The 27,956-nt window shown below is 38.9% G+C and overlaps 2 protein-coding genes across 2 annotated transcripts in view; both read right to left on the reverse strand.

The window, feature by feature from the left end:
- SCCRO (defective in cullin neddylation 1 domain containing SCCRO) overlaps nucleotides 1-7,142 on the reverse strand; it is a 43,935-nt gene extending 36,793 nt beyond the window's left edge. The window contains exon 1 of the mRNA XM_067756677.1: nucleotides 7,007-7,142. Coding sequence (XP_067612778.1) covers nucleotides 7,007-7,009 — 3 coding nt within the window. The 5' untranslated portion in view covers nucleotides 7,010-7,142. The remainder of the gene's footprint in view (nucleotides 1-7,006) is intronic.
- Nucleotides 7,143-8,089: 947 nt separating this feature from the next.
- polo (Serine/threonine-protein kinase polo) lies at nucleotides 8,090-26,940 on the reverse strand. The gene is made up of 7 exons (XM_067791246.1): nucleotides 26,470-26,940; nucleotides 26,064-26,288; nucleotides 25,581-25,978; nucleotides 25,114-25,501; nucleotides 10,190-10,371; nucleotides 9,869-10,115; nucleotides 8,090-9,017 (listed from the first exon to the last, which is right to left on the reverse strand). The coding sequence occupies exons 1-7, from the start codon at nucleotides 26,566-26,568 to the stop codon at nucleotides 8,823-8,825; spliced, it is 1,734 nt and encodes a 577-aa protein (XP_067647347.1). The 5' UTR covers nucleotides 26,569-26,940; the 3' UTR covers nucleotides 8,090-8,822.
- Between the last annotated feature and the right edge of the window lie 1,016 nt (nucleotides 26,941-27,956).

Consider the following 27,956-nt stretch of genomic DNA (forward strand, 5'->3'; position numbering starts at 1 on the left):
GCCTAAGCGCCCCCCACTACCTTCCAGCAGCCCCGCTGCTCAGCAAGCCACAACAAGTACCCGCTGCTGCTCGCGCCCCACGGCGCCAACAACTCAAACAGCTGCTACCACTCATAACTACTACCTTCGTAGTAGAGTCGGTAGCAATGCTGAGCATCATCCCCTGCCCCCGTCTTCTCCCCCCTCTTTCCCGGCAGCAATCGTGTAGGTCAGGGAAACATACTCTTAATCCCTACCTCCGTTTGCACCGTTTGCCAGCAAAGAATATATATGTTCGCGACATCCGCCCAATGCAGCTCCTGCCTTGGGTGGTGCCACTTTCCTAGATGTTCTGGTCTCCGCGACGGCAACCCCCCGACGGGTTTCATCGCGCCATGTTGCCAGCTCGCAAACCCAAATCATCCGGGTACCCCAATGCTTGCCCAAGGACGCCCAGTCCCAGGGCCACAACAGCAATTGCGTCCTGGCCTTCCACAACCAAGGCGTAGTCACCCGTCACTTGCCCCCAGAGTGGCGGCGTCTCCCCTTATGCACTTCAGAATTCTGCAGTTAAACTGTAATGGACTAACTGGGAAGATTACGGCGATAGTCGATTTCATGAAGCGGCACAACATCCGCATTGCTACGATTCAATAGACTAAACTCACAGCAAGATCTGCATTGCAGACCTGCTCTGGGTATAATGTCCACAGGAAAGACCGCGAGAGCAAAAATGGAGGCGGCCTCGCGTTTATCATACACCACTCTGTGCAATATTATATATTTGATCCTTGCATCGACCGCAGGGACAATGTCTTAGAACGTCAAGGCCTATCTGGTCAGGCGATGCAAACCTAGAAATCATCAACATCTACATCCCTCCTGCCACCTGTTGCCCCAGTGGATACCGCCCTAATATCAGAGCCTTACTCACTGGCAACAATCGCATTATCTTAGGCGATTTCAATGCCCATCACCATCTATGGCACTCAAACTTGCGGGCGGACAGTAAGGGTGAGATGTTGGCGGATCAAATAGAAGAAACGACGTTCTGCACAATAAACGGAGACGCCACCACACGTATGGTAGGAAGCTGTCACAGTTCGCCAGATATCTCAATCGTGAGCGCAGAACTCGTAAACTGCGTCAACTGGCAGCCGATGGTAACATTGGCATCCGACCACCTGCCTATACTTATTTCGCTCGAGCGTACCGCCGACTTCATCGTCCCCGAAAAACGCACTTTCATAAACTTCAAAAAAAGGAAAGTGGGAAGAATATAAATCTTTTACAGACAACCTCTTTGCTGCCCTCCCTATCCCGACTGATGCCCGCCAAGGGGAGCGTGCCTTCCGTAAGGTCATTGAATCCGCCTCGGCACGTTTCATTCCCGCCGGGAGAATTCCCAAAATTCGGCCCCACTTCCCGGCGGAGGCCGCAAACTTAGCGAGAGAACGTGACCTTATAAGACAGCTTGATCCAGGCGACCCCCAAATAAGGGATATAAACCAACGCATCAGATTGCTTGTGGACGAACACAAGCGGGCGAAGTGGGAGGAGCACCTAAGAGGTTGTAACCTCTCTACCGGTGTGGGTAAACTTTGATCCACCGTAAAGTCCCTATCGAATCCGACTAAGCACAAAGACAAAGTTTCCATCGCCTATGGCGACAAAGTGCTGTCGGATGCGAAAAAATGCGCGAGCGCTTTCTGCCGACAATAATGCATCCTACGGTTGACAAAGATAGAGCCAATAGACACGCACATAAACACAAATTCAGCGCGTCACCAATCACCATCACCGCTAAAGAGGTTGAGGACGCCATTGGTCGCGTTAAACCATCCAAAGCAGTGGGCCCAGACGGCATAGCCATGCCGATGCTTAAAAGCCTAGGGAAAGAGGGTTTCAAATATTTAGCGCATGTCTTCAACCTGTCTCTTTCCACCTTTGTCATACCCGAGAAATGGAAAATGGCCAAGGTGGTCCCGCTACTAAAGCCTGGGAAATCAGCTAACATAGGAGAGTCGTATCGTCCGATATCTCTCCTATCGCCAGTAGCAAAGGCGCTTGAAGCCATTTTGCTCCCTTATTTCCAAGCAAATTTGTAGCTAGCCTCTCATCAGCATGGCTTCAGAAAACTCCATAGCACTACCACCGCGCTAAATGCCATTAGCACCCAGATAAATTGCGGTTTAAATCAATACCCCCACCATAGAACAGTACTCGTAGCGCTAGACCTATCAAAAGCTTTTGATGCGGTCAACCATGGCTCGTTACTGCAAGACCTGGAAGGGTCTACGCTTCCCCCATGTCTTAAAAGGTGGACCGCAAATTATCTGGGTGGTCGGCAGGCAACGGTGCAATTTAGAAACGAAACATCAATACCAAGGAGAATTAAACAAGGGGTGCCACAGGGTGGTGTCCTATCCCCACTTTTGTTTAATTTCTACATATCTAAGCTACCTTCACCACCGGAAGGAGTCACAATCGTTTTCTACGCCGATGACTGCACAATAATGGCCACAGGCCCAGGCCCAAAGATCGATGAGCTATGCAATAAAATAAACGGCTACCTCCCTGATCTCTCCAGTTTTTTTCGCCTCGCGAAACCTGGCATTATCACCCACTAAATCTTCCGCGACCTTATTTACAACATGGACGTCCCAAATGTCGACCATTTTGAACATCCACGTCGATGGCACTACGCTACCGACTGTCCTACACCCCAAAATCTTGGGTGTGACGTTTGATCAGGATCTACATTTTAGTGAGCACGCAGCCGCAATTGTTCCGAGAATTCAGAGCCGTAACAAAATCCTCAAATCCCTCGCTGGCAGTACCTGGGGAAAAGATAAAGAAACGCTCATGACTACATACAAAGCAATTAGGCAGCCGATTACGTGCTACGCGTCACCCATATGGTCGCCAAGCCTAAAAATTACCCACTGGAAGAAGCTACAGACCTGCCAAAATACTGCTCTCAGAATTGCCACGGGCTGTCTTCTTATGTCCCCAGAACACCATCTCCCTATCAGGGAGAGAAATGAGATGCTGACCAAACAGTTCCTGTTGAATACCCAGAAACCTTAGCATCCCAACAGCCATCTGATTGATGAACCAGCACCGCCTAGGGGCTTAAGGAGTTATCTCCGTAAGCATTTTGGGGAAATACGGCACCTGAGAACCCAGCCGCATGAAGCGAAAAAACAGAAGCAGGTCCTTGGTGAACTCCATAAACAGGCGTCGGACCTTTATGCCGGGAATTGCCGCTGAATCCAGTACTTAAAGAAAAGTATCCAAAACTCGCGGAAGTGGAACGCATACTCCCCAGGGAAACGCGTGTCACTCTTGCTCAACTTCGTTCTGGATACTGTAACAGGTTAAACTCTTACCTATCCAGAATCTACCCCGACATACAAAATGTATGCCCCGCTTGCAATGTGTCCCCACATGACACCAACCATCTCTTTAATTGTAATGTGGAACCAACGCCTCTAACACCCCTTTCCTTATGGTCCACCCCTGTTGAAACGGCAAGTTTCCTTGGACTCCCGTTAGAGGTTATTGATGACAATTTGTGATGGGTCGCGGCTGTTAGGTGGGGCGAAGCGTTGCTACAACAACAACAACGGGGATAGTCTCAAATATTTGCAACAGTGTCGTCACGTTTGGAAAAAATGAAGAATAGTGTGCTGATTTTATGATTTTCAGGGCATCAGTAGCTGTTTGAGCACTCTTGAATGGATCACTTTTGCAATGGTTATGCCACAATAAAATCTCATTTTTCAGCAGTCTCATTGTGACTGGGGAAATCTTCTTTATAAACTTTAGCAGCAAGTACAATTTCTTCAATTGTTACTCCTGCAGAGTATGCTGGAATCAGTCCCTCCAGAGGCAGCATCTTCAAAAATTCACCTTTGAACCTTGACGTCAATGAAGAAATCATGTAGTCCAGGAAAGGGTAGTAAATTGTAGCTCTGTAAGTACAATGTCAACGAATCATTCACCCCTATTAAAAACGTAAATGAACGCATTTAATCAACAAGAACTCACCGGAAAAATTCGAGAGGAGCCTTACTCTTAGTTGGAACATTGAAGCGGTGCTTTTGTCGGCTACAAATGCGGGGAATTTCGAGTTTGATTCCCAGTTCGCATGCTTTTTCCTCGGCTCTCTTGAAGACTTCATAGAACGATGTTTCGTTTTCACGCGTCTTGACAAAAATCATGATTATATGATCAATATGAGCACAGGCCGATTTCAGTTGCAATTAAGGTTGTTGAAGTGTTCTACTGAGAGTCACAATCGGCGAATTCACATCTTTGAATGTTTGGAGAGCGATCAGAAATTCGGATTTCTCAATAGTACTGAGAAGTTGCGACGCTTTTGAACTTCAGCAATATGTGGGAAAAATTCATTAACGGTTTCCACACTATCGTGTTTTTCAACCCATCGAGTGAGGCAAAGTGTTCTGAGGCGAGTTTTCTGTGATTCGGATGATCTTTCTTTTGATTTCACCCTCAAGTGCTTGCGTTCTTTTGTATGATGATGTGAAAAAATTTATTACTGCAGAAACGGTTCCAAGCATATTTCGAATTTCGGGAACTTCACACGCCTTGCATACACAGAGACTCAAGGAATGGTTGAAGCAGTGAGTGTAAAATGCAAGTGGTTGCTCTTTCAAAATCAATGCGCTAACTCCATTTTCTTTTCCAGAGAAATTCGATCCCCCGTCGTAGACTTGTCCTCGAAGATTGATTAGATCCAGTCCTAGGACGTTCAATTCTTCAAATATTCGCCCCTTCACGTCTTGTCCAGTAGTCGATGTCAACAATATAAGTCCTAGAAAGTCCTCGCGTAGAACAATGTCCTCCACATCGAAATACCGGATGCATAAGGTTAGCTGAACTTTATGACTTGCGTCTGTTGTTTCATCAGCTATCTAAGCGTAAAATTTGGCCTTTTTTATTCTCTCCACAAGTTATTTCGAACGGAGAACACATGATACAGCGCTGGGTGGGGGCGGCTTTAGCCCCCATAGCCCCCCCTAGATCCGCCACTGCCCAAATGATCCCGAAAAAGTCCCGAAATGACCCTGACGGGATCCCAAAAGTCATCCAGGAATGATACCGGAAGGATCCCTAAATGACCCCGCAATAGTCCCGAAATAACTCCGACATATTCAGTACTTGGCAATGAATTCAAGTAGCCAGTTTTGATAGTTTTATATACAAGTGGGTGTGACTTTAATTCGATTTTAAAACTTTTTCCGTTGGCATGTACAAATACAAATATGAAGTTCGCTTACCAATTTGCAAAAATATTGCTCAAAGTATGTAGGAGTTATCGCACTTGAAAGTCCAAAAAATCTTATTCGGAAAGTAGTTGGTGCCACGCAAATTGTTCAAAAAATTATGTAGATCAACTACATGCAATGTCAGTAATTTACGTGCCAAATTTAAATAACGTGGCTTCTTTAGATACTCAAATATTGCAAGTTCTGTGCGGAAATTTCTACATACAGAAAGGGGCGTGGCTACTGGCCGATTACGACCATTTCTTTTTTTGAAAAGCTTTCCTATCATAGCAGAATGCGGTTTACCAATTTTCACTCTAATAGTTGTATTGGAACGAAATTTATTTTGCAAAAATCCACTGTAAGTTCAACATTTATACTACGAGATTTTAGATCTAGTTTGTTTATGATAAATTTCTAGTATTATTAACAGAAATTTTCAAAAGTCCATAAGGTTTTAAATTTTAGGAATCCAGGAGAATCGTTTGGTACCAAATTTTTTTTAATTCGGATAAACCGTTTCTTTGCTATCAAGCGAGACTTTTATTTCGGCCTTAAAAAATAAGTCTTGATTTAACTTTTATTTCGGGACTTTTATTTTTAAGTCCGAGTTTAACTAGTTCTATCGGACTTAAAAAATAAAAATATAGATTTTACTTTTATATGTGGACTTTTATGGAAAATGTTCGAAAAATAAAAAGGATGCATGATTCGACATGATATTGCTATAGGGATACCTGGGAACTCAAACATTTTCACCTAGGACAATTTTTTGACCAAAACTTTTTCGACTCCGAAAAAAAAAATAATCATTATTTTCCGTCCCTGGACATGGGGAAACAGTACGACCAGTTTGTTTCACCGTGGCGAACCAAAAGGCTGTAGTTGTTGTTGTTGTAGCAATGCTTCGCCCCACCTAACAGCCGCGACCGATCACAAATTGTCATCAATATCCTCTAACGGGAGTCAAAGGAAACTTGCCGTTTCAACAGGGGTGGACCATAAGGAAAGGGGTGTTAGAGGCGTTAGTTCCACATTACAATTAAAGAGATGGTTGGTGTCATGTGGGGACACATTGCAAGCGGGGCATACATTTTGTATGTCGGGGTTTATTCTGGATAGGCAAGAGTTTAACCTGTTACAGTATCCAGAACGAAGTTGAGCAAGAGTGACACGCGTTTCCCTGGGGAGTATGCGTTCCTCTTCCGCGAGTTTTGGATACTTTTCTTTAAGTACTGGATTCACCGGGCAATTCCCGGCATAAAGGTCCGCCGCCTGCTTATGGAGTTCACCAAGGACCTGCTTGTGTTTTTTCGCTTCATACGGCTGGGTTCTCAGGAGCCGTATTTCCTCAAAAAGGCTTACGGAGATGACTCCTTAAGTCTCTAGGCGGTGCTGGTTCATCAATCAGATGTCTGTTGGGATGCTCAGGTTTCTGGGTATTCAACCAAAAGGCTCGTTTGAAATTGCCATCAAGGGTCCTTTGCCGCGTACTAACTATGCGATCATTCATAACTGCATCATGATGACAGTTATCGCTTGGGAAAGCGACATCAATGAGTTTTTTTCTAATAACTAATAGTTATTTCAAACTTTGCTTTATACAAAACACAAAAGGCAATTTCCCTTGGACATCAGCTGCAATTTTTTTTTCGCGACATCCATTGCCACCCCCTGCGATCTTTATGCAATTCGGCACCGGTTGTTTTACAGTTCATAGGGATTTCACTTACCATCTCGTTGAGATAAATCTTTCTTATTGTGGAAAAATTCCTGCTCCGAGGTTTTACCAAATATCTTCCAAAAAAATTATTTTCGTCGCGTTTTCTTTCGTTTGCTATTTTTACATTTCGTTTTAGCTGCTGCTTCGCTGACATTTAGACGAACTACCAGCTTGAAAAAAGTTTGCAGTAAAATTTTCATATATAGATGTCACCATACTTTCCAACTATGCTTTAACCCTTAGATAGCAGCATATGGGGGGACTTAAGGGCCAACTAATGGTGACTTATTACCATATAACCACAACCAGATAAAACAGCTGATCGAACCTACCTTATGGAAATCAATGTAATTGATTAATGGTGCCACACCATAACGCTAACGCCATAAGCATACCATAGCCAAGCAATTGGTTTTTGGTTTCTCGCCATATCCATAACCTAAAAATATTTGTGCTGTGAATTTAATAACTTTTTGTAGATGTTATTCATTGTTTTGGATGCGTTATGACTAAGACTTATTTTTTGTTGTCTGCAATTTTTTGCGTTTTCTCAATTTTATGAAATTTTCACGATTTTTAGGTTAAGACACCATTAATCGATCACATTGGATATGGTTATGTGTATGGTTACGACTATGGCGTTAGGGTTAAGGAAGTTTAATTGGCCCTTTAAACGTAATGGTCGCTTTCATAGCTTTGATACTGTGATATCGTCATTAAATTACAAAGGCTTGCCGAACTTTTTGCTTTGAAGCACTCAAAGCGTTTATGTACGTCCGCCTCCAAGGTAGATAGATAGATTGTAGTGAGGTCAGCACTGCGACCTATTGGTTTATTGGGACAACTGAAGATATTGCCTGACTGACTGTTGCTGAGTATAAGAATTATATCGTTTGTTATTCCCGCTTTAGATTTATCTCTGCACAACGGCCTATGGCGATAACATCGGTTTCAAAATGCCCTTAAACTTACGATTTAAAAGTACAGGGTACCTATTTTAATGACCATATGTGTATATACGACCCTAAATTTTAATTTGTATTATCTTACTTAATTTGCGCTTAACCGCTTTATAAAAAACAGTCCACAACATTTTTTGTTTTTCTTTTTTCTATTTTTATGTAATAGCATTAAAACACAAAAAATACAATTTATTAAAACATAAAATTAAACATAGTTTTCGTTATTTATGCACGTATTTATATGCTAATTATTTATATGGCAGTGTCAAAAGACGCTCCAGATCAGTTCTGCAAAAATGTTGAATGTTTGTCCGTTAGGATGACGATGATAGTTACACCAAAGAATTTTCACGTTCTCCGTTTTTAAATAAATGCAATGAACGCCGTGAATGTGAACGTGAAGTATATTATGGAATGGGCGGTTGATGTAATGAAATAAATGCAAAATATAATGAACAAAAAACGAACAAAGCGGGAAAATACGATTTTACAAAATAAAACTAGTTGTACAAAAAAAGCATTTTATAGCAAATATTTAAAATTGTGCGCGACCAGCAATCGAACGGCTATCTCTTTGCTAAGATTGCTAGCATAACTTTTAGAAACACATACTACAATAAGAATGAAAATATGATGGAAGCCATATGCATTTCGATATCGTCATTTGGCGTGTAATAACCGTTGTGTGCAACGAATATATTTCAAAAACGTCCTACAAAGTGCATAAAAGGTCCATTTTCTATTTTGGTACTTTTAGAGATATTTATATAGTTGGTGTTGCATTTTGCGTATACCAGGTATTGCATGCCCATGCACGATTTAGATGTTCGATGAATTCGTTTAACTGCTTTTTATTACTACTAACTAAAATAGCATTTTCTCCAACATTTTGCTGAGCTTTTCATGAGCATAGCGAATTTTTTGATAGAGGTCCTTGGAGCAGCCATGTTGTTTTATAGTTGAGAAACGATAAGTACGGAAATTCTTTTCATGATCCATGTAAGTAATAGCGCTCATACGTGGACACAAAATTATTTTCATGTGATCAGAGAAATTTAGCTGAAAGGAAAAGGGCAATGTATTAAATATATGTGGAATCATGCAATAACCGTTTAAGTCGCAATAAATTTCAAATACCAAGGTATGCGCTGTATTGAATGTAGTTGTTCTTGTTGTAGCAATAAGGTTAATCCCCGAAGGCTTTGGGGAGTGTTATCGATGTGATGGTCCTTTGACGGATACAGATCCGGTAAAACAGCACCATTAAAGTGCCAGCTCGACCATCTCGGGAACGATTTATATGGCCACATTAAACCTTCAGGCCATCCCTCCCTCCCCACCATGAGGAGCATGGGGTCGCCAGTGCCTCGTCTGTTAGTGAAACAGGATACGCAATGGATAGGTGAGGTTGACAATACACGTCGCTCATCATACCTGTCCTGATGTATGGCTCTTGGAGTGTTTGAAAGAAAAGTTCTCCGGAAGAGTTACGGTCCGGTCGGCGATGCCGACGGAGCGTATCGAAGGAGGTACAACGATGAGCTGTATGAGCTTTACGCAGATATGACGATTGTGCTGCGAATAAAAACCCAAAGACTTCGCTGAGTTGGGAGAGGCAGATGGAGGAAGACTTGATCACTCTTGGTTCTCCCAATTGGCGTCAGTTATGGCGAAACAAGGAAAGCTGGCGTGACTTGTTACGAAACGGCCAAAATCGCATAGGCGGTTAAGCGCCAATTAATGATAATGAGGACATGTTCAACTGCTTAATTTACCTGCCCGAGGAAGTTCTAATTTTAAGTTGTGGACGAAGGTTTTTTCCACGTTTGCAGGGTCTAAACAGCATAATGAGCAGAATTCCTTCTGATCTTGGGCGTGTTACAACAAAAACAAAATAAAAATTTACAAACCTGCAATGAGCCGTTAGTTAAATGCATAACCACAGCACATGTGGTACGAAACCATGAATGTAAATGAGGCATACGCGATATCTGATCACTTTCGAAATTCACATTATTCGCACCAGCTTTAACAAGATGTTCGGTCATATAACGCTTAAAATAAGTTAACAGTTTCATTTTCTTATCTAGCGTTTTGCAATAATCTGTTGTGGTCATGTATGTTTCCTTGCCATCCTTGTCGATGAAATGAACATTGCTTTGAAAAGAATATTATCAATACAAAGAGGAAATTGAAATTATTGTAATGCGTTAAATGTTGTATAGCCTTACATTTGGTTTGGCAAGAGTATAAGCTTGGTTGTATCATTGAACATAACACCCATACCCTCGTCGCACAATTGATAACCAAATCCATATTTGTCGCTATAATCAACCCATTTTGATACCCAAAAAAGAGGCTGCGCTGCTGGATCAGTATTTTCATCGCCTAAATTGCGTTGTAGCAGCTTCGGCTAAAACAGAAAATAAATGAAGGTTTAGATTAGTAAGAAACTCCATGATTTATCCCAACATTGTTGTATAAACCTTAAGTTGTTACTTATAAATCAAATTACGCTTTTTTCAGTCTCACCCCTTTAAAAAGTAATACCAATGACAAAAGCATCACATACACATTTGGGTTGTTGTTGTTGTATTCACGATAAAGACACTCCCCGAAGGCTTTGGGGACTGTTATCGATGTTGATGGTCCTTTGCCGGATACAGATCCGGTACGTTCCGTTAACACCAATAAGGCACTAGCCCGGCCATCTCGGGAACGATTTATATGACCATATAAAGCCTTCTAGGCCATCCCGCCCTCCCTACGCCTAGTTCCATGAGGAACTTGGGGTCGCCAGAGCCTTGGCTGTTAATGAAACCGGATTCACCACGGGTAGGTGAGGTTGACAGTTGGATTTGAGATGCTATATATTGCGCTGCCAACCCCTTGAGAAGGTTGCGCTACACATTTGGTATTTTAGTCGTCTCTTACGACAGGCATACCTACCGCGGGTATATTCTAATCCCCCTAACCCGGTGGGATACACAATTGCGTCGCTATTGTAGACGATAAGAGATGTCGTCCAGGGGTCAAAGCTAAGATTTCTCTATGGAAACTCAAATAATTAAAAACTAGAACTGGGTTCAGTGTAATTCCTACGTTTCATTTATGACCAACCAAGTGTTTTGACGCTCTTAAAGCCACCAGAGAGTATTTATTTATTTATTATTTATTTATTTATTTATTATTACGGTCTTTAAGACCTAGTTTAGGTTAAAATAAGAGATTAAACATAAATACTCATGTCACATTTAGTGACGTACAATATAAAAACAATTTTTCTTTGAACTTACTAATATTTTCAGTCTTTCCAATCAGAAGGTAACTCATTATACATTTTATACCCTAAATATTCAAGAGACCTTTTGGCGAACTCAGTTCTTATTCTAGGCAGTCTTATATTATTGCAATTTCTTGTTCCATAGTTGTGGATTTCATGATTATAATGTATTTTACTACTCAGGTAATTCGGTAACATTCCTAACCTAAGTTGGTGTATAAATTTCAATGTGAAATAACTAACTGACTGTTTAATACTAAGCCAGTTTAATCTATTGAGCATTACAATTTTTGGCGTTCTTGGAGGACATTTTAAAATAAATCGCATTGCCTTGTTTTGCTGTATTTGAAGTTTCTTAATATATATATCATTACTTAATAGCAGAATAGTAGGACAATAAATAAAGTGTGGTTCAATAATTGAACGATATACCAATATTTTATGACTTTGACTGATATGTTTACATGTTCTATACATGAAGCCTATTTTCTGTGCAATTTTCCTTTCCAGATAAGTTACATGCTCTCCAAAATTTAGATTATCATCAATCAAAACTCCTAAATACTTAATTTTGTCTACTCTTTGGATTTCCATGTTTTTTACCTTCAGCGTAATATTATTTAAACTATTGTTACTTATGATATTAGTGTTTTTACAAAATATCATGAACTTAGTTTTTTCGACATTTAATTTCAGTTTTCTAAGGCATAACCATTTGTATAGCGAGTCCAGGTCTTCTTGTACTTTCAGCATGGCACATTCTGCATATTTTTCACTTATGATAAGCAATGCATCATCCGCAAATAGACGTATTTTACAATATTTTAAGCATCTTTTGATATCATTGATATACAATGTAAACAATATTGGCGCCAAGACCGAGCCTTGTGGTAAACCAATGTTAACATCCACCACTGATGAAACCTCCTTTCCAATTATCGTTCTCTGTTTTCTGTCACCCAAATAACTCCGGAACCTTTCCAAAGCCTTTCCTCTTATACCAATTTTAAACATAACGTCCAATAGCTCAGATCTATCGACAGTTTCAAAAGCCCGTTTTAAGTCCAAGAAGACAGACACCGTAAATTTTTTGTCCGCCATGTCTTCTTTCCAATCTGCAATTACCATATTCAACGCTGTTTCACAAGAATGGCTCTTCCTGAATCCCGATTGTTCTGGGATAATCACATTGTGCTTCTCTAAGTATGCCACAAGTTGTTCCTTCACCACTGTCTCCATAATTTTTTCATCTGTAGGTAACGTGTTAATTGGACGTAGTTCCACGGGTTTCATTGTATTTTTTACTTTTTCAACAGGTATTATTGTTGAAATTTTCCAGTAACTAGGTACAATACCGCTGTTTAAGGATTCGTTAATTATGTCTTTGTAGAAATTAGCAGTATATGTCATGACATCTTTAACGACACCCTCCGATAAAAGCTTGTCGCCGCCATATTTGTTTTTATGTGATTTTGTGATAATAATAATATCGTCCACTACAATGTCAGTAAATTTAAATGTTTCAAATGGATTACTATGATTTGCGCTTATTTCATCCCCATTTACAATTTCTTCGATGCTATCATTAATTTCAACAATACTTTGTATAAAAAAGTTATTTAGGGCATTAGCTATATCATATTCATTTTCCAGGCATTCACCGTTAATTACAATTTTAGTGATATATTTTTTAACATCATTAAGCTCGACGAGGTCTTTTAGACACTTCCACATACGTTTCATATCGCCATTGTTATGATTTACTCTATCTTCCATGTATTTCTTTTTTTTATAAATTATGGTTCTTTTATATAATTTTCTTAATGACGTTATATTCGTCCCAAAATCCAGTATTTCGAGCAGTTTTATAAGATTCTATTTTTCTTTTATGCAGGTTTGTTAATTCTCGGTCGTACCACTTATTTCTTATCTGTATTTGGGTCCTCTTTATATAAGTCAGTGCTTGCATAGCCACAGTTAAAACTTCGTTTAGGGCTTTAGTTTTAGTTTCTACTCCGGAAATTGACATAAAGCTGAAATCGCATGTTCGTAGCAAAGTTAAAAGATTTTCAGCACTATAGTACTCCCAACATGTAACAGTAGCATACCTTCTCATTTTACAAAGCTTTGTTGTTGGCACTTCGAAGTGGATTGTCTCATGGTCAGAAATGCGATGTTCACCTATATTTACTGCTTTAACTTTATCATTGTTACTGAATAGCAAATCAATTCTTGTAGACGAGTACTCTGTTATCCTTGTGTCGAAGTTTATCCTTTGTATCATTGCCATTTGTGCAAATAAACTTGTTAGCTGGTTTGAGTATGTTGACGATACATTTACATTGATATTAAAATCACCAATTATTAAATTATTATCCGCCTCCTTGAGATGTTCAGTGATGATTTCATTTAGATAAGTAATAAAGGTGGAGTCACTGCTACTTGGTGAGTGATATAGTACACCGATTTTCCATTTTAACGCGCATTTGTTTATTTTTACAATAATGCACCACACATTCATGTTGATAGCTTTATTACAAACTATGCTAAATTGTATATTTTCATTCACATACATGACAACACCGCCAGTGTGCCTACTTTGAGAGTCGCAACGAATGCATTTGTATGTCGGAATACTAAGTTCAGAATCCAAGATATGTTCTGTTGTACACGTTTCCGTACATAACACAATACTTGGTCTTCTTATTTCAATAAGACGTTGCAGCTCGATTTTATTTGCTATGATACTACTAATATTAAGATAAATGCATTCCAAGTTGTATATATTGCTATCTCGATTTGAATAATATTTTGACTTTTGCGCTGCTGTAAGGATTTTCTTTGGTTGCTAATAAACAACTTTCCTTTTCCTTGCATCTAGCTTTTGTTGGTATACGGGACAAGTTCTATCCAGAGTATCATGGTTTTCGTCAAGTCCTAGATTCAGCTGCTTGTTTGCTCGTATGCAGTTAATGCACTTGTTTACTGCATCCTTTATGCATTGTGTATGCTTATGCTCACCCAAGCATTTTGTGCATACTTCCTTTTCCTTGCAGTCAGCCGCTTTGTGATTGAAGCCTTTGCATTTAAAACAACACAATACCTGCACTGCATCATATACTCGGCAACGTTCCCAACCTACATTAAGCCTCTTTCCAGCTAGTACATTTGCGAACGCTTCAACATTCATTTCTATCACAGCATTATAATAGTTTTTCGCGTTCTTTTTCACTTCATATTGCTTAACAATTTTGATGTCCGTTTCACTTAAACAAATGTTTTGTCGTTTAATTCTTTGCACCAGTTCCTCGTCGCTATATTTAAAATTTATACCAGTCACCATGACTGCTGGTTTCACTTTTTTGGGAATCTTAACCTCATAGTTATTTCCCAGATTGTTCTCAATGGCATTTTTTATTTTGTCACGCTCATGGTCATTTTCGCTTTCAACAATAACAACTCCGCTTTGCCTTGCTACTATATTAGTTATTTGCAGCCCTTTAGGATCAACTTTCGAGTTTAGGTCAGTTTTGGTTATTTCTATATTTTGCTTTTTATTCGGCTTGACAATTAGGGGATGATTCTTTCTAATGTCTGGTAACACTTCTTTTTTTTGTCCATCATTTTTTGTTATCGCTGCGTATGACACTTTGGCTTCAACACTATTAACATTTTTCTTTATTTCATTGCACATTTTTTTATTCTCTTTACTTATTTCTTCAATCATTTTCTTATTGTCATCCTTGTTTGTTTTCAACTCATCACAGACCTGCTCGCTGCTTCGCTTGAAGCCTTCAGCAATTTCCCGTATTTTGTTCACTTCTACAACACTCTTTTCGCATGATTCTTGCGCTTTTTGCATTGCCTTAATTCTGTCGCTAAATGCAACTTCCACTGCTTTTAAAACTTGCTTTATTTCTCTTTCATGTTTCTTGAGAGCATTATCAAATTCATTCCTGTACTCAGATAGTTGTTTGCCATTTTTGCTCACTACCATCTGCATATCTTTTAGAATGTCATCTACGTTATGCACATACTGCACACAATCATTACACATAAATCTAAGCATTTCACATTCGTCTAATTTATTAACACTATATTGGTCTATGCCAGAGCATTTTGGTGCTAAATGATAATATCTCCCACATACCCCTTCGCAACGAATTTTTGACACTTCTCCACGTATTGTACTTTTGCACTTGTCGCATTTACTCTCCATTTTTTATATAGAATGAATATATGTATATATATGTATCAAACTTTGTAAGTGTATGCGTTTTGCTTTCTTTATTTAGAGTCACTTTCTCGCAAATATATTAAATTTAAAAAATCAAACTTTATAATATTCTTGAAACCAACTTCTGCTTCCACTTTTTGAGTCTCTGTCTCACACATTATTTATTCTTAAGAAGTATTTGAATATAGTTTTACCATTTTAAAATGTAAAATTCAAGGAGCAGAAATAAACACAACCGTACCGTTTTAGAGGATACTGATGAGCACTTCTTCAGCCGGATCTGAATAGAATAATTGTATGGTGTGGCAAAAGCCTTCCGTCACTAGATCTACTGAAGTGCAGGTTCATGTTTTTACACGGACGTCTTTCCTTTCACTGAAATCTGTTTTTGTTTCCCGACCAAGGGCTGTAATTTCATTTCATTTCATTTCATTTATTAAAAGAAATATATATTAGTACAATAAGATCATGTATGATCTTTTATAGTACAACAGACATTAAATGACAGGATAATAATAAAACATTCAAGTTTTAAATTTAACACATTAACCTAACATATTTAAGGTATATAAAATAATATATGATGGAAACCAAAACAGATTCATATCAGAATATGCTCACTACAATTAATAAGGTAAAAAAAAAGAAAAGTTTAACGTTAGCAAATATTCGCTCCCAACGCTTACGAACGCTTACGAAAAACAATTAGGAAAATAAAAACGAACTTAGTATTAAAATCGGTTATATCTAAATATACAGTAAGCCATTTTCGGAAACAGAATTGCTAGTTGGGTACCAGAATACTTAAGATAATAATAATAATAATTGACTAGAAGATATGTAGGTAACTCAGTTTCATTGACGAAAGAACGAATATATAACATTCTTAAAGTTGCTTTTACTTAAGCTATTGCGAATTGAGTTCGGGATGGAGTTCCATATGCGGATAGCATTGACAAAGAATAGCCTTGCAGAGTTCAAATAGTTGTAGTTTGGTAAAATTATGTCACATTACCTTAGAGCGAGGAACTGCATTTTCCTTTATCGTATTATGGCAGATAAAGTGCCCAGTTACTTATACAACAAGTTGACTCTTTCGCAGTCTGCTCGCATAGACTGCGAAAGAGTCAACTTGTTGTATAAGTAACTGGGCACTTTATCTGCCATAATACGATAAAGGAAAATGCAGTTCCTCGCTCTAAGGTAATCAGAGACCTCACAACCCAACAAACGAGTCCTCCATTCAGATACATGGTCAAATCTTGCTAAGCAAAAAACATATCGCGTTACATGATTGAAGGCTACATCAATTTTGTGTGCAGACTTGGAATCTAGTTTGCTGTATACACATTCCGCATAACAAATACTTGGCAATATTAATTGTATAGCCAGCTTTCTTCTTATTTCTAGCGGGGTAAAGGCCGCCGATACTCTTAAGTTTCGTAGGGTATAGTAAACTTTACTGATGACATCAACACAGGACAGATTAGAATTTATGACGAAGCCCAGATTCGTCGCTTTAGAAACATATTTCAGACAGTTAACATTAATGTAAAAATTTGGTAGATCCTGAAAGTTAATATGCTTTTTTGAAATGGGAAGTACATACGATTTAGCACTGTTAAGAGCAAGGAGATTCGTAGATGCCTAATGGGATAAGGATGACAGGTCACTGTTAAACTTGGCACAAAGTTCAGAGGCTTGCCCCTGCATCGCTGACATATAGATCTGGATATCATCTGCGTAGGCATGTATCTGCGCATGCTGGCAGGAGCTGAAGATGTCATTTATAAATAGACAAAATAATAGCGGTCCCAATATAGAACCTTGGGGTACACCAGCGAGCAATGGCCTAATGTGAGATATTTCCGATCCAACCTTAACACGCTGCGCTCTACCCCCCAAGTAGCTCATCATTAATTTTACCGCAGAGTCACTAAATCCGAAGTAGGCTTTCAGCTTCATACATAGCAAACTATGGTTAACTGATTCAAATGCCTTTGAAAAATCGAGCATACACAACAATGTTAATTAATTTTTGTCATAGGATAGACGTATGTCATCCAGAATTTTTATAACAGCTGTGGCGCAGCTGTGCTTAGATCTAAACCCCGACTGCATCGGTGAAAGCAATTTGTATACAGTTATATGCGAGTGGATTTGTTCAGATAACAGGGACTCAAGGGTCTTCGATAGAGCGGGAAGGATGCTTATGGGACGAAAATCAGACGGACTACTAGCACTTCTATTTTTAGCTACCGGAAGAATGATTGCAAGCTTCCATGCATCAGGGAAGCACGAAGTTGTAATAAAATGGTTGATGATATGTGTTAGGGTTGGCAAAATATGAGGAAGAATTATTTTAGAAATTTTAAAGGGATTCCATCAGCACCAATCGCGATTGAGCGGATCTTACAAACACATCTTGCAACATCAATCTCCGAGACGGCACAAAATTCAAATTGCTGAACCGATGCAGGTGGATAGGGTATGTGCTGGCAAATGTTGGCCCTGGGTGAGGAAGTACGATTTACAAATACATCATTGAGCTCATCAGGGTTAAGGGAACAATTTGCATTATCTTTAGCATGCACAAGAAGGTTTCTTAAAATAACGCCAGAGGACATTATTTGGCAGCTCGGAATTTAACATTTTACCAAAATACTTGCGTTTTTCACGTTTGATAACGGCAGTAGTTTCATTTCGAACATTCTTATAGGTATGCCAGTTCAAATCTATCCGATTCTTTTTCCACACTGCATAGGCCTTGTTGCGTTTTTTAATCATAGTACGAACAATTGTGTTGAACCATGGGCACGAGGACGATTTTCTTTGAAAACAACGCATTGGTACATGGGCATAGTAAAGAGTAAGTACCGTTTCATTTAAAAATTTGAGTTTATCGTTCACATTAGATAAACTCCAGCAATCGGCCCAGTAAACACGAGATATGTCAGCAGTCAAGCTGTTAAGGTTAAGCGAGCTATAGTCAGGGAAGCTTAAAGTAACAGGAAATGAATTATGCTGGCCAAAGTCAAAATCAAACGAACAAAAAATTAAATCATGGTCAGAGATAAATGATATTTGGTCAAATTTTCAAACGGAGGACGGATCGGTGACAAAGAAATAATCAAGCAGACTAGGACCACAGTTATTCGCGAACCTTGTTGGTACTGATGAGTTAACTAAAGAAAGACCAACAACAGACACATCGTCCAACAGACGGAAACTATACATGTCACGACATAACATATTAACATTAAAGTCACCACACACAACGATATTATCAAAGTCAACTGTGAAAGCAGATAGCATGCAACAAAAATCACTTACACTAGAACACCTATTAGGATTATACACGCATGACACAAGGATTTTTGACGCAGAACTAGACACTTCAATAAGTACAAACTCAGTTGTACTCTCAACAGAATGGGAAACTATGCGAGTCTTCAGATGAGATTTGCAGTACACCGCCACTCCTCCACCCTTTCTATTAAGTCTATCATTTCGATATAATTTATAGCCCTCTATTTCAAAGTGTGCGTCTCTTAAGTCATGTCTAAACCAGGTCTCAGATACGCAAATAACATTCACAGACGACCGCTCAAAGGTTCTCCTAACCAGATCCATTTTCTCATAATTAAGACTTCGTGCATTAAAATGTACAACATTAAATCCTTTTTGTATACTGCACATGATATTTAAAAGTGCAAGACTATTTTCACCAATGCTATTCATTCCACTGTTTAGAATCATTTATATAGCGTAAGTTAAAAGCAACCCCAAGATAATTACAAATAAACCGAAGTAAAGATACCACACAGTGACTGAGTTTAACTACACTTACAATATATATATATACAAAACAGAAACGACAACATACCATTACTATATTAAATACAACTCTAGCGAAACTGCTGCAAATCATCAACACTCCTTATTTTTAGTGGTGGGCTGTTTGTATGTTTGTTGACCTGTCCGCTGTTACATGTACCATACCTCTCATAGTAAATACCGACACTAGGCTTCCTTTACGTCGCAGCTTAATGGCCTCTTGCAGTAAAAGTCTATTCTCCCTAGTCAGGCTCTCGTATATATGAAAGGACCCCTCAATGCCGATTGGACGCAAAGGAGTCACAGATTTGATTTTCTGGCTTAGACGAAGCCAGACGTCGAACAAACAGACGAGCTCATAAAATTAAATAGGGTTACTGAAATTAGAAGCTCGGCCTTAGATCTCTTCGGAGGTTATCGCGCCTTACATTTATTTTTTTTTTTACTGAAATGACAGTCCTTGGTCGGGAAAAATCCCGAATCGCTCCGGTACATAGAACCGGCTGCCTTGGGAAGCGGTTTGATACGGTCAACCATGGCACGTTACTGCAAGGCCTGGAAGGGTTTACCCTTCTACCAAGTCTTAAAAAGCGACCGCAAATTATCTGGGTGGGTGGCAGGCATTGGTGCAATATAGGAACGCAACATCAAAACCAAGAAAAATTTAACAAGGGGTTCCACAGGGTGGTGTCCTATCCTCACTTTTGTTCAACTTCTACATATCAAAGCTATATTTTGAGAGAAATGAAATGCTAAACAAACAGTTTCTGTTGAATACCCAGAAACCTGGGCATCCCAACAGACACCGCCGGGGCTTAAGGAGTCATCTCTGTAAGCATTATAAGGAAATACGGCACCTGAGAACACAGCCGTATGAAGCCAAAAAGCACAAGCAGTTCCTCAGTGAACTCCACAAACAGTCGTCGGACCTCTATGCCAGGAATTGCCCGGTGAATCCTGTACTCAAAGAACAACGCCCAAAACTTGCAGAAGTGGAACGCACACTCCCTAGGAAAACTCGAGTCACTCTAGCCGAACTTCGCTCTGGGTACTGTAACAGCTTAATATCTTATCTATCCAGAATCAACCCCGACATACAAAATGTATGCCCTGCTTGTAATGCGTCCCCACATGACACCAACCATCATTATGGTCGACCCCTGTTGAAACAGCAAGTTTCTTCGGACTTCCCTTAGAGGATATTGATGAAAACAATGATGATGAACAATGTCGCGAATTATAGGCCCATTGCAAAATTATCATCTGTTTCAAAATTATTCGAGTACATTGTGAAACAAAAAATGTACTTTGCTGTTAAACCTCTAATCACTGAAAATCAGCATGGTTTTATGGCCGGTAGATCCACTGTAACAAACCTATCTATCTTCTCTGATTTTTGCATATCTTCTTTTAATGACCGTTGTCAAGTTGATACTGTGTACACCGACTTCTCAAAAGCATTTGATAAAGTTAGTCATTCTATCCTAATTTCTAAATTGACTCGCGTGGGCTTCCACGCGATGTTTTTATCATGGATTAAATCATACTTCCACCAGCGTAGCTGTGTTGTGGTTATTGACAATAACTCTTCAAACACATTCACAGCCACCTCCGGGGTGCCTCAAGGTAGCATACTTGGCCCATTACTTTTTGTAATTTTTATAAACGATATTTCCACCTGCTTCCAGCACTCTAATTTTCTATTATACGCTGATGACCTAAAGATTTTTAATACCATCGCAAACTCAGACGACGTGAGTAAAATACAATCTGATTTAGATAACGTTGCTGTTTGGTGTCGTGCCAATAACTTGCCACTAAATGTTAGCAAATGCTTTCTTGTAAACTTTTCTAAATCACGTGGCCTCATTCCCACTTCCTACTCTCTCGATGGTACCCACCTCTCAACTCTTAACGAGATAAAGGACTTGGGGTTGTCTTTGATTCGAAATTTTTTTTCACGACTCATATAAATTCTACTATTGCTAAGGCGTATTCACTTCTGGCTTTTATTAGGCGTTCCTGCACAGACTTCACGGATCCCTACACCCTCAAGTTATTGTTCACTGCACTAGTTCGTTCGAAGCTGGAATATGCCTGTTTTATTTGGAGGCCGTATCATGAATGACATATTGTTAGGCTTGAACGTGTGCAGAAAGCGTTTGTTCGGTTCGCGCTGCGCTCGATGAACTTTTCTGAACCGATTCCATCTTATGAATCCAAGTGCTCACTTATCAAATTAGAGTCCCTGGAATGCAGAAGAACTGTCCTATCGCTCACGTTTGTTTATGACATCATTAATGGTGTAGTTGATGCACCTTGTCTCCTCAGGAGTCTCCAATTCCATATCCCTATAAGGCCTCTTCGCAATATACCGATTTTCTATACGGATTGTGTCCGAACCCTCTATGCCTCAAACGCACCTTTGCTTAGAGCTATGACCGACTTTAATCGCATCTCTGATTCTTCAGCTATTGATTTTGATCTTTCTAAGTTTACTTTTAAAACTATACTTACTGATATCTTTTCAAACAGATAAATGTACTGGTCAATCTCGTTATAGCATGTAAGTTTTATTGTGTCTATACTCAACTTATGTACTATACTATTAAATAATTATCTAATTTTAATTCAATATTGTTATCTAGTCTGTAAGGGCTTTAAATGCCATAGACTGAAATAAAGAAATATGAAAAATTTGTGATCGGTCAGACCCATTGGATGGGGCGATGCACTACTACAACAACAACAGCTCAAAACATAAACACGACGTGCCACCCATTACCATCAACCCCACAGAGGTTGAAGCAGCCATCCACAAGGCCAGGCCCTCCAAGTAAATAGGCCCAGATGGATTAGTCAACTCTTTTTAAATTATTGGTCAGACCTACTTTGGAATATGCTTCAATAATTTGGAATCCGCGTTATCAGGTTCATTCTGACAAGCTGGAATCGGTCCAGAAACAATTTTTGCTTTTCGCTTTAAAACACTTACCATGGGATCCTTCTAAAAATCTTCCCCCATATTGCAGCCGGTTAAAACTAATACAGCTGCCCACATTGCAGAGCCGCAGGGAGATGCTTGGTGTCTTATTTATTGTTAAATTAATAAGAGGGCGAATAAATAGTCAATTTTTGCTTGGTTAAATTAAGTTTAACGTTCCTATTAGGCCATCTCGACATTTTCAATCAATTTTTGTAGCTACATGTAGGTCGAATTATGAAATGCACGAACCACTTCACTGTTTATGTCGTCATTTTAATAAACACTGTAAAAATTTAGACGTCTGCAAAGAAGGCTAAACCGTGATATACTGTTCAACCCTCTGTTTCAAATATGAAGTACCAGTTACTTGAAACTTGTTTGCAAAATTGCGTTGTGATCATTATTTTTATATGTATGCAATCAAATTTACTCTGTATAAATTCTATTCTGTATATATTTTATCTACTATTAATTTGCTTTATTGTCAATTTCATAAATTATTATTTACTAGCTCCTTCATGAGTACATTTTAACACATTTACAACATTTTAACTTTTGCTTACTTCTAAGTTTTTAATTGAAATGGTCAAGCGTTTAATTAAGTACCGTTCAAATATTACTTTAAAATTGATGACTGCTTATGTTGTTTATATCGTGTATTACATCTGTGAATTAAGTGTCGGTATATTTGGTCTGTATAATTGTTTAATTTGTAGGCTGATAAATAAATAAATAAGTAAATATAGGGGACGCGTAGCACGCAAACGGCTAGCCAATTGCTTTGTATGTGGTAATGAGCGTTTCTTTGTCTTTTCCCCAAGTACTGCCAGCAAGGGATTTGAGGATTTTATTACGGCTCTGGATTTTCGGAACAATTGCGGCTGCGTGCTCACCAAAATGTAGATCCTGATTAAACGTCACACCCAAGATTTTGGGATGTAGGACAGTCGGTAGCGTAGTGCCATCGACGTAGATGTTCAAAACGGCGACATTTGGGACGTCCAAGTTGTAAATAGGGTCGCGGATGATTTAGTCGGTGATAATGCCAGGTTTCGCGAGGCGAAAAAACTGGAGAAATCAGGGAGGTAGCCGTTTATTTTGTTGCAAAGCTCATCGATCTTTGGGCCCGGGCCTGTGGCCATTATTGTGCAGTCATCGGCGTAAGAAACGATAGTAACTCCTTCTGGTGGCGAAGGTAGTTTTGATATGTAAAAATTAAACAAAAGTGGGGATAGGACACCACCCTGAGGCACACCTTGTTTAATTCTTCTTGGCTATGATATTTCGTTTCTGAATTGCACCGATGCCTGTCGACCAACCAAATAATTTGCGGTCCACCTTTTAAGACATGGGGAAGGGTAGACCCTTCCAAGTATTGCAGTAACGTGCCATGGTTGACCGTATCAAAAGCTTTTGATAGGTCTAGCGCTACGAGTACTGTTCTATGGTGGGGCTTGGGATTCAAGGGGTTGTGTAGCGCAATATATAGCTTCTCCAACCCAATTGTCAACCTCACCTTCGAGCGGCGAATCCCGTTTCACTAACAGACGAGGCTCTGGCGACCCCAAGCTCCTCATGGATCTTGGGGGTGGGGAGGGAGGGATGGCCTGAAGGTTTAATGTGGCCATATAAATCGTTCCCGAGATGGTCGGGCCAGCACCTTAATGGTTTTGTGTTACCGGAGCGTATCGGATCTGTATCCGACAAAGGACCATCACATCGATAACACTCCCCAAAGCCTTCGGGGAGTAACCTAATCGCTACAACTACAACAACAACAACATGGTGGGGCTTCTGATTTAAACCACAATTTATCTGGGTGCCAATGGTATTCAGCGCGGTGGTGGTGCTATGGAATTTTCTAAAGCCATGTTGATGACAGGCTAGCTGCAAATTTGCTTTGAAGTGGGGGAGCAAAATGGCTTCAAGCGTCTTGGCTACTGGCGATTTGATCGACCGTTTTGACCTATTTTTGGCAGACTTTAATATTATTCTATGCCTAAGATTTCCAATAACTTTTACACAGCTTCCGAATTGCTGTGAAAAATGAAAGGGTCAGTTATACTTACAGTGCATTGCATGACAAAACAGTACATAGCTGTGAAACATAGCCGTGATTACACTTTACGTAGCGTACATATACTATAGCTGACAAGGGCATACACAAACAAATAAAGTTTGTATGTAAAATATACACAACCACAAGCAAGCAATATGTGCTACTCTGAGTGATGCTGATTTTCCACATTTTGCAATAACAATCTTAACGGCACGAGGAGTGAGCGAGTCGCGCGCATAGCGCATACATGAAAATCAAAATTCAACAGTCTTCCATGCAATGCACCGCAGTCTAATCAAGTACACGCAAATCTCATTGAACAGATATTGTTTGTGAGAGCTATGTTGCTGTGCGCTGCTATGTTATGTAAGTATAACTGCCCCGCGGTGTCAAGCCCATTTTTCAATCTCTCTTGTTGCCGACCCAAATGTTGGGCCAAATACAAAATTTGAGTGACTAAAATATTGAGCGCCTTAGCTCAGAAATGGTTGTACGCACGAAAAAATATGTACTTCACGTTAGACTTGTGGAGAATTTCAATGCAAGCTCCATTTTCCGAGGTTAAAACCCAACACGGCTGGACTATAAGGGGTTTTAAAGTCACATAAGTATATTTTTTATGGTGACCATTTATAAATAATTTCAGAAATGTTTCGAATTTACCTATTCTACATTTCTACAACTTTAACCAGTTAAAATGATAAGGAGTACCATGAACTGGTAGAATAGTAATTTATTCGTATTACATCTTACCTTTGCGTTGATAAGCTCTGTTAATTGCTGATGGAGACTTTCAATATCTGCACGATAATCCTCATTATGTCTAAAAACTTGTGCCGACGCCGTAATAGCATCATGTAAATTATTTTTAAGAAACGTCTGTTCTAATCGTGTATCATCTTTGATGCCATTCAGTTCTATTAATGGTTTACGTTGTGCCAAAGCATCGGCGTTCAAAGCCTCATTCATTTCAAGTCTTGGGGCCATGGTCAAACAGGAGCTTGGTAAAAACATTGGAACGGGTGAACAGCTGAGAAATTCAAATGATAACAATTTGCCGATTGTTGGGCGTAACTCTGGAAAAGGTTGTAACATAGCGACAATCATATCAGCAGCAGATTTACGTAGATAACTTGGAACCCTTTCAAAATAAAATGACATTAATATGTTACACATTCATACAAATGAAGGTTAACTGAGCCAAGAAAAATTATACGAACCTGTATTGACACTTTTTAATCTTCTCATAGGTATCTTTCAAAGTTTTTGTCTCGAAGGGTGGTTGACCAACCAAAAGAGTATACATAACACAACCAATCGACCAAATATCTACTTCAAACGAGTGACCTTTTTTATTAAGGATCTCTGGTGCAATGTAATTCGGTGTACCACAAAGTGTCTTTTTGCGTTCACCTTCATATTCAACACGCGTTGCTAGACCAAAATCACCAATTTTTACATGCAGCAGATCATCCAAAAAGAGGTTTCCCAATTTAAGATCACGATGTATGATACGATGATCATGCAAATATTTAACACCTTGTATTATCTGATATATATAATAGCGGCATTCATATTCAGTAATTGTTTTACGACGTTTCTGTAGCTCCATCATCGACTAACGTACGGTGTAGGTAAAATAAAAGTTCTATTAATATATTTGAATAATTAGATATAAGCATACATACTAATAAAAATCTTACCCGCTTTTTACATAGCTCCAAGACGATATAAATATTGTAACTATCCTCAAAAAAACTGTGAAACTTAACAATATTTTCATGGCTCAGACTTTTGTGAATTGTGATTTCTTGAGACATTTTCTCCTTTTGATTGTGCTTCAACATTAACTTCTTGGATACAATTTTGCCAGCGTACACATTGTTGGTCTCCACATCGACGATCTCGTAGCATTTCGCAAAGCCTCCCTACATATGGAATATAAATATACAGAATGCTAGTTATAGCCCTGTACCAATCGATCGACAGGATGTTTTCAATTGGTCTCCCCGGGTATTTGCATACTTGAATGTCCGTGTGCGTTTCAGATAATCAGAGACAAACAACATGACAAATATGGCCGATTTTAAGCAGAATGAGTAAACATACCTTTCCAAAAAAGCGCATGCGTTTGTAGGTACACCGCGAAGTCGTATCGTAGAGCCGCTCCGGAATGTCAGAAGTCTTATCGTCGGGTTTACTTGCCATAACTACCCGCAAGTTTTATATACTTTTATAACCAAACTTTCGAAGCACAATGACTGAGCAATTATCCACTGCTGCGCTTATATTTTTTCCGGTCGTTTAGATTGCACAAACGAGAATTTTATAAAAGGTGCAAATGAAAGAACACTTAAAATATATATACAAGTATGTACAAACAATTAAGCGGTCGTCTATCTTTCTATAAAACGCCAATTAATAAAACAAAATGCTTATGAAGGAAAATGTTGGAAGAAAAGACGACACTTGAACAAGATCAATTCAACGAACGAAAGCGCGCTTCGTGTTCTTAAACAAATATGTTCGTAGAGGATATTAAAACCGTTTGGGCACAATTTTCAAAATACGTGCGTTTGACTTAATGAAGGTAAGGTATCTAGTTGTTTCTCTTTTACTTATTTAAAGTGAAGGCAATGGTAGGTTTGGAGTGATTTTTGTAAAAAAAATTCGAAGTCTATGTTCTTCTCTATCTATTGTGAATAGTCATGGTTGCCAACATACGTAAAAATTACAAAAATTGTAAATTTATTTCGAAAATAACATTTTAGGGAATTTACTTATTTTCTCTGAAACGCGCTTTTCTTCTATTTAAGTATTTACTAAACAATTCGGAATATTTGGAACGTGTTCATTTTATACACGATATAATATAAAAATAAACAAGTAAAGGTGTCTAAGTTCGGGTGTAACGGAACATTATATACTCATCGTGAGCTTCAATTGCACATTTCATTTCAGATATATTACTTTCCTACATAACACGTGGCACCGCCCGTTAAAAAAAAAATTTCTCCCCATTTCCTCTTTCAATAAGTGATATATCATTGATTCAAAACTATTTTTTGCTAAGTTATAGCTTATTAAATTTTATTACGATCAGTTAATTTTTCTTCAAGTTATGTCTCCCGAAACATTGAAAATTGCTTAGACAAAAAAGCAGCGGTGCCACACCCATTTTTTTAAATTTAAGTGTTTTCTAATTTAATGTTATAATTCAATTTGAAAAGTAAAATTCTATTGGTACAAAGCCCTTTTTCGCTAAGATATAGCTTATTTTATTCGTCCACGACCCTTTTAAAAATCTTTTATATAAAAGTGGGCGTACTCCTTAACCGATTTCGTAAATTTTTCCTCAAAGCAGTCCTTAGAGTAAGGGCAACCTCTCTGCCGAATTTTGTTACGATAGGTTTAACGATTTTTTATTTAGGGGTAATAATATTTGTTAAATTGATTATATCACAAGTGGACAGGGCCACGCCCATTTTAAACATTTTTTCAAGCGTCAAATTTCAACATTCTAGGTGTATTATTTACTAAATAATCAGCTTTTTTGTGTTTTCCAAAATGTTATATATATAAAAAGTGGGCGTAGT

The sequence above is a fragment of the Eurosta solidaginis genome, chromosome 5 (genome assembly GCF_040869045.1).
Source record: "Eurosta solidaginis isolate ZX-2024a chromosome 5, ASM4086904v1, whole genome shotgun sequence".
Classification (NCBI taxonomy): Eukaryota; Metazoa; Arthropoda; class Insecta; order Diptera; family Tephritidae; genus Eurosta; species Eurosta solidaginis.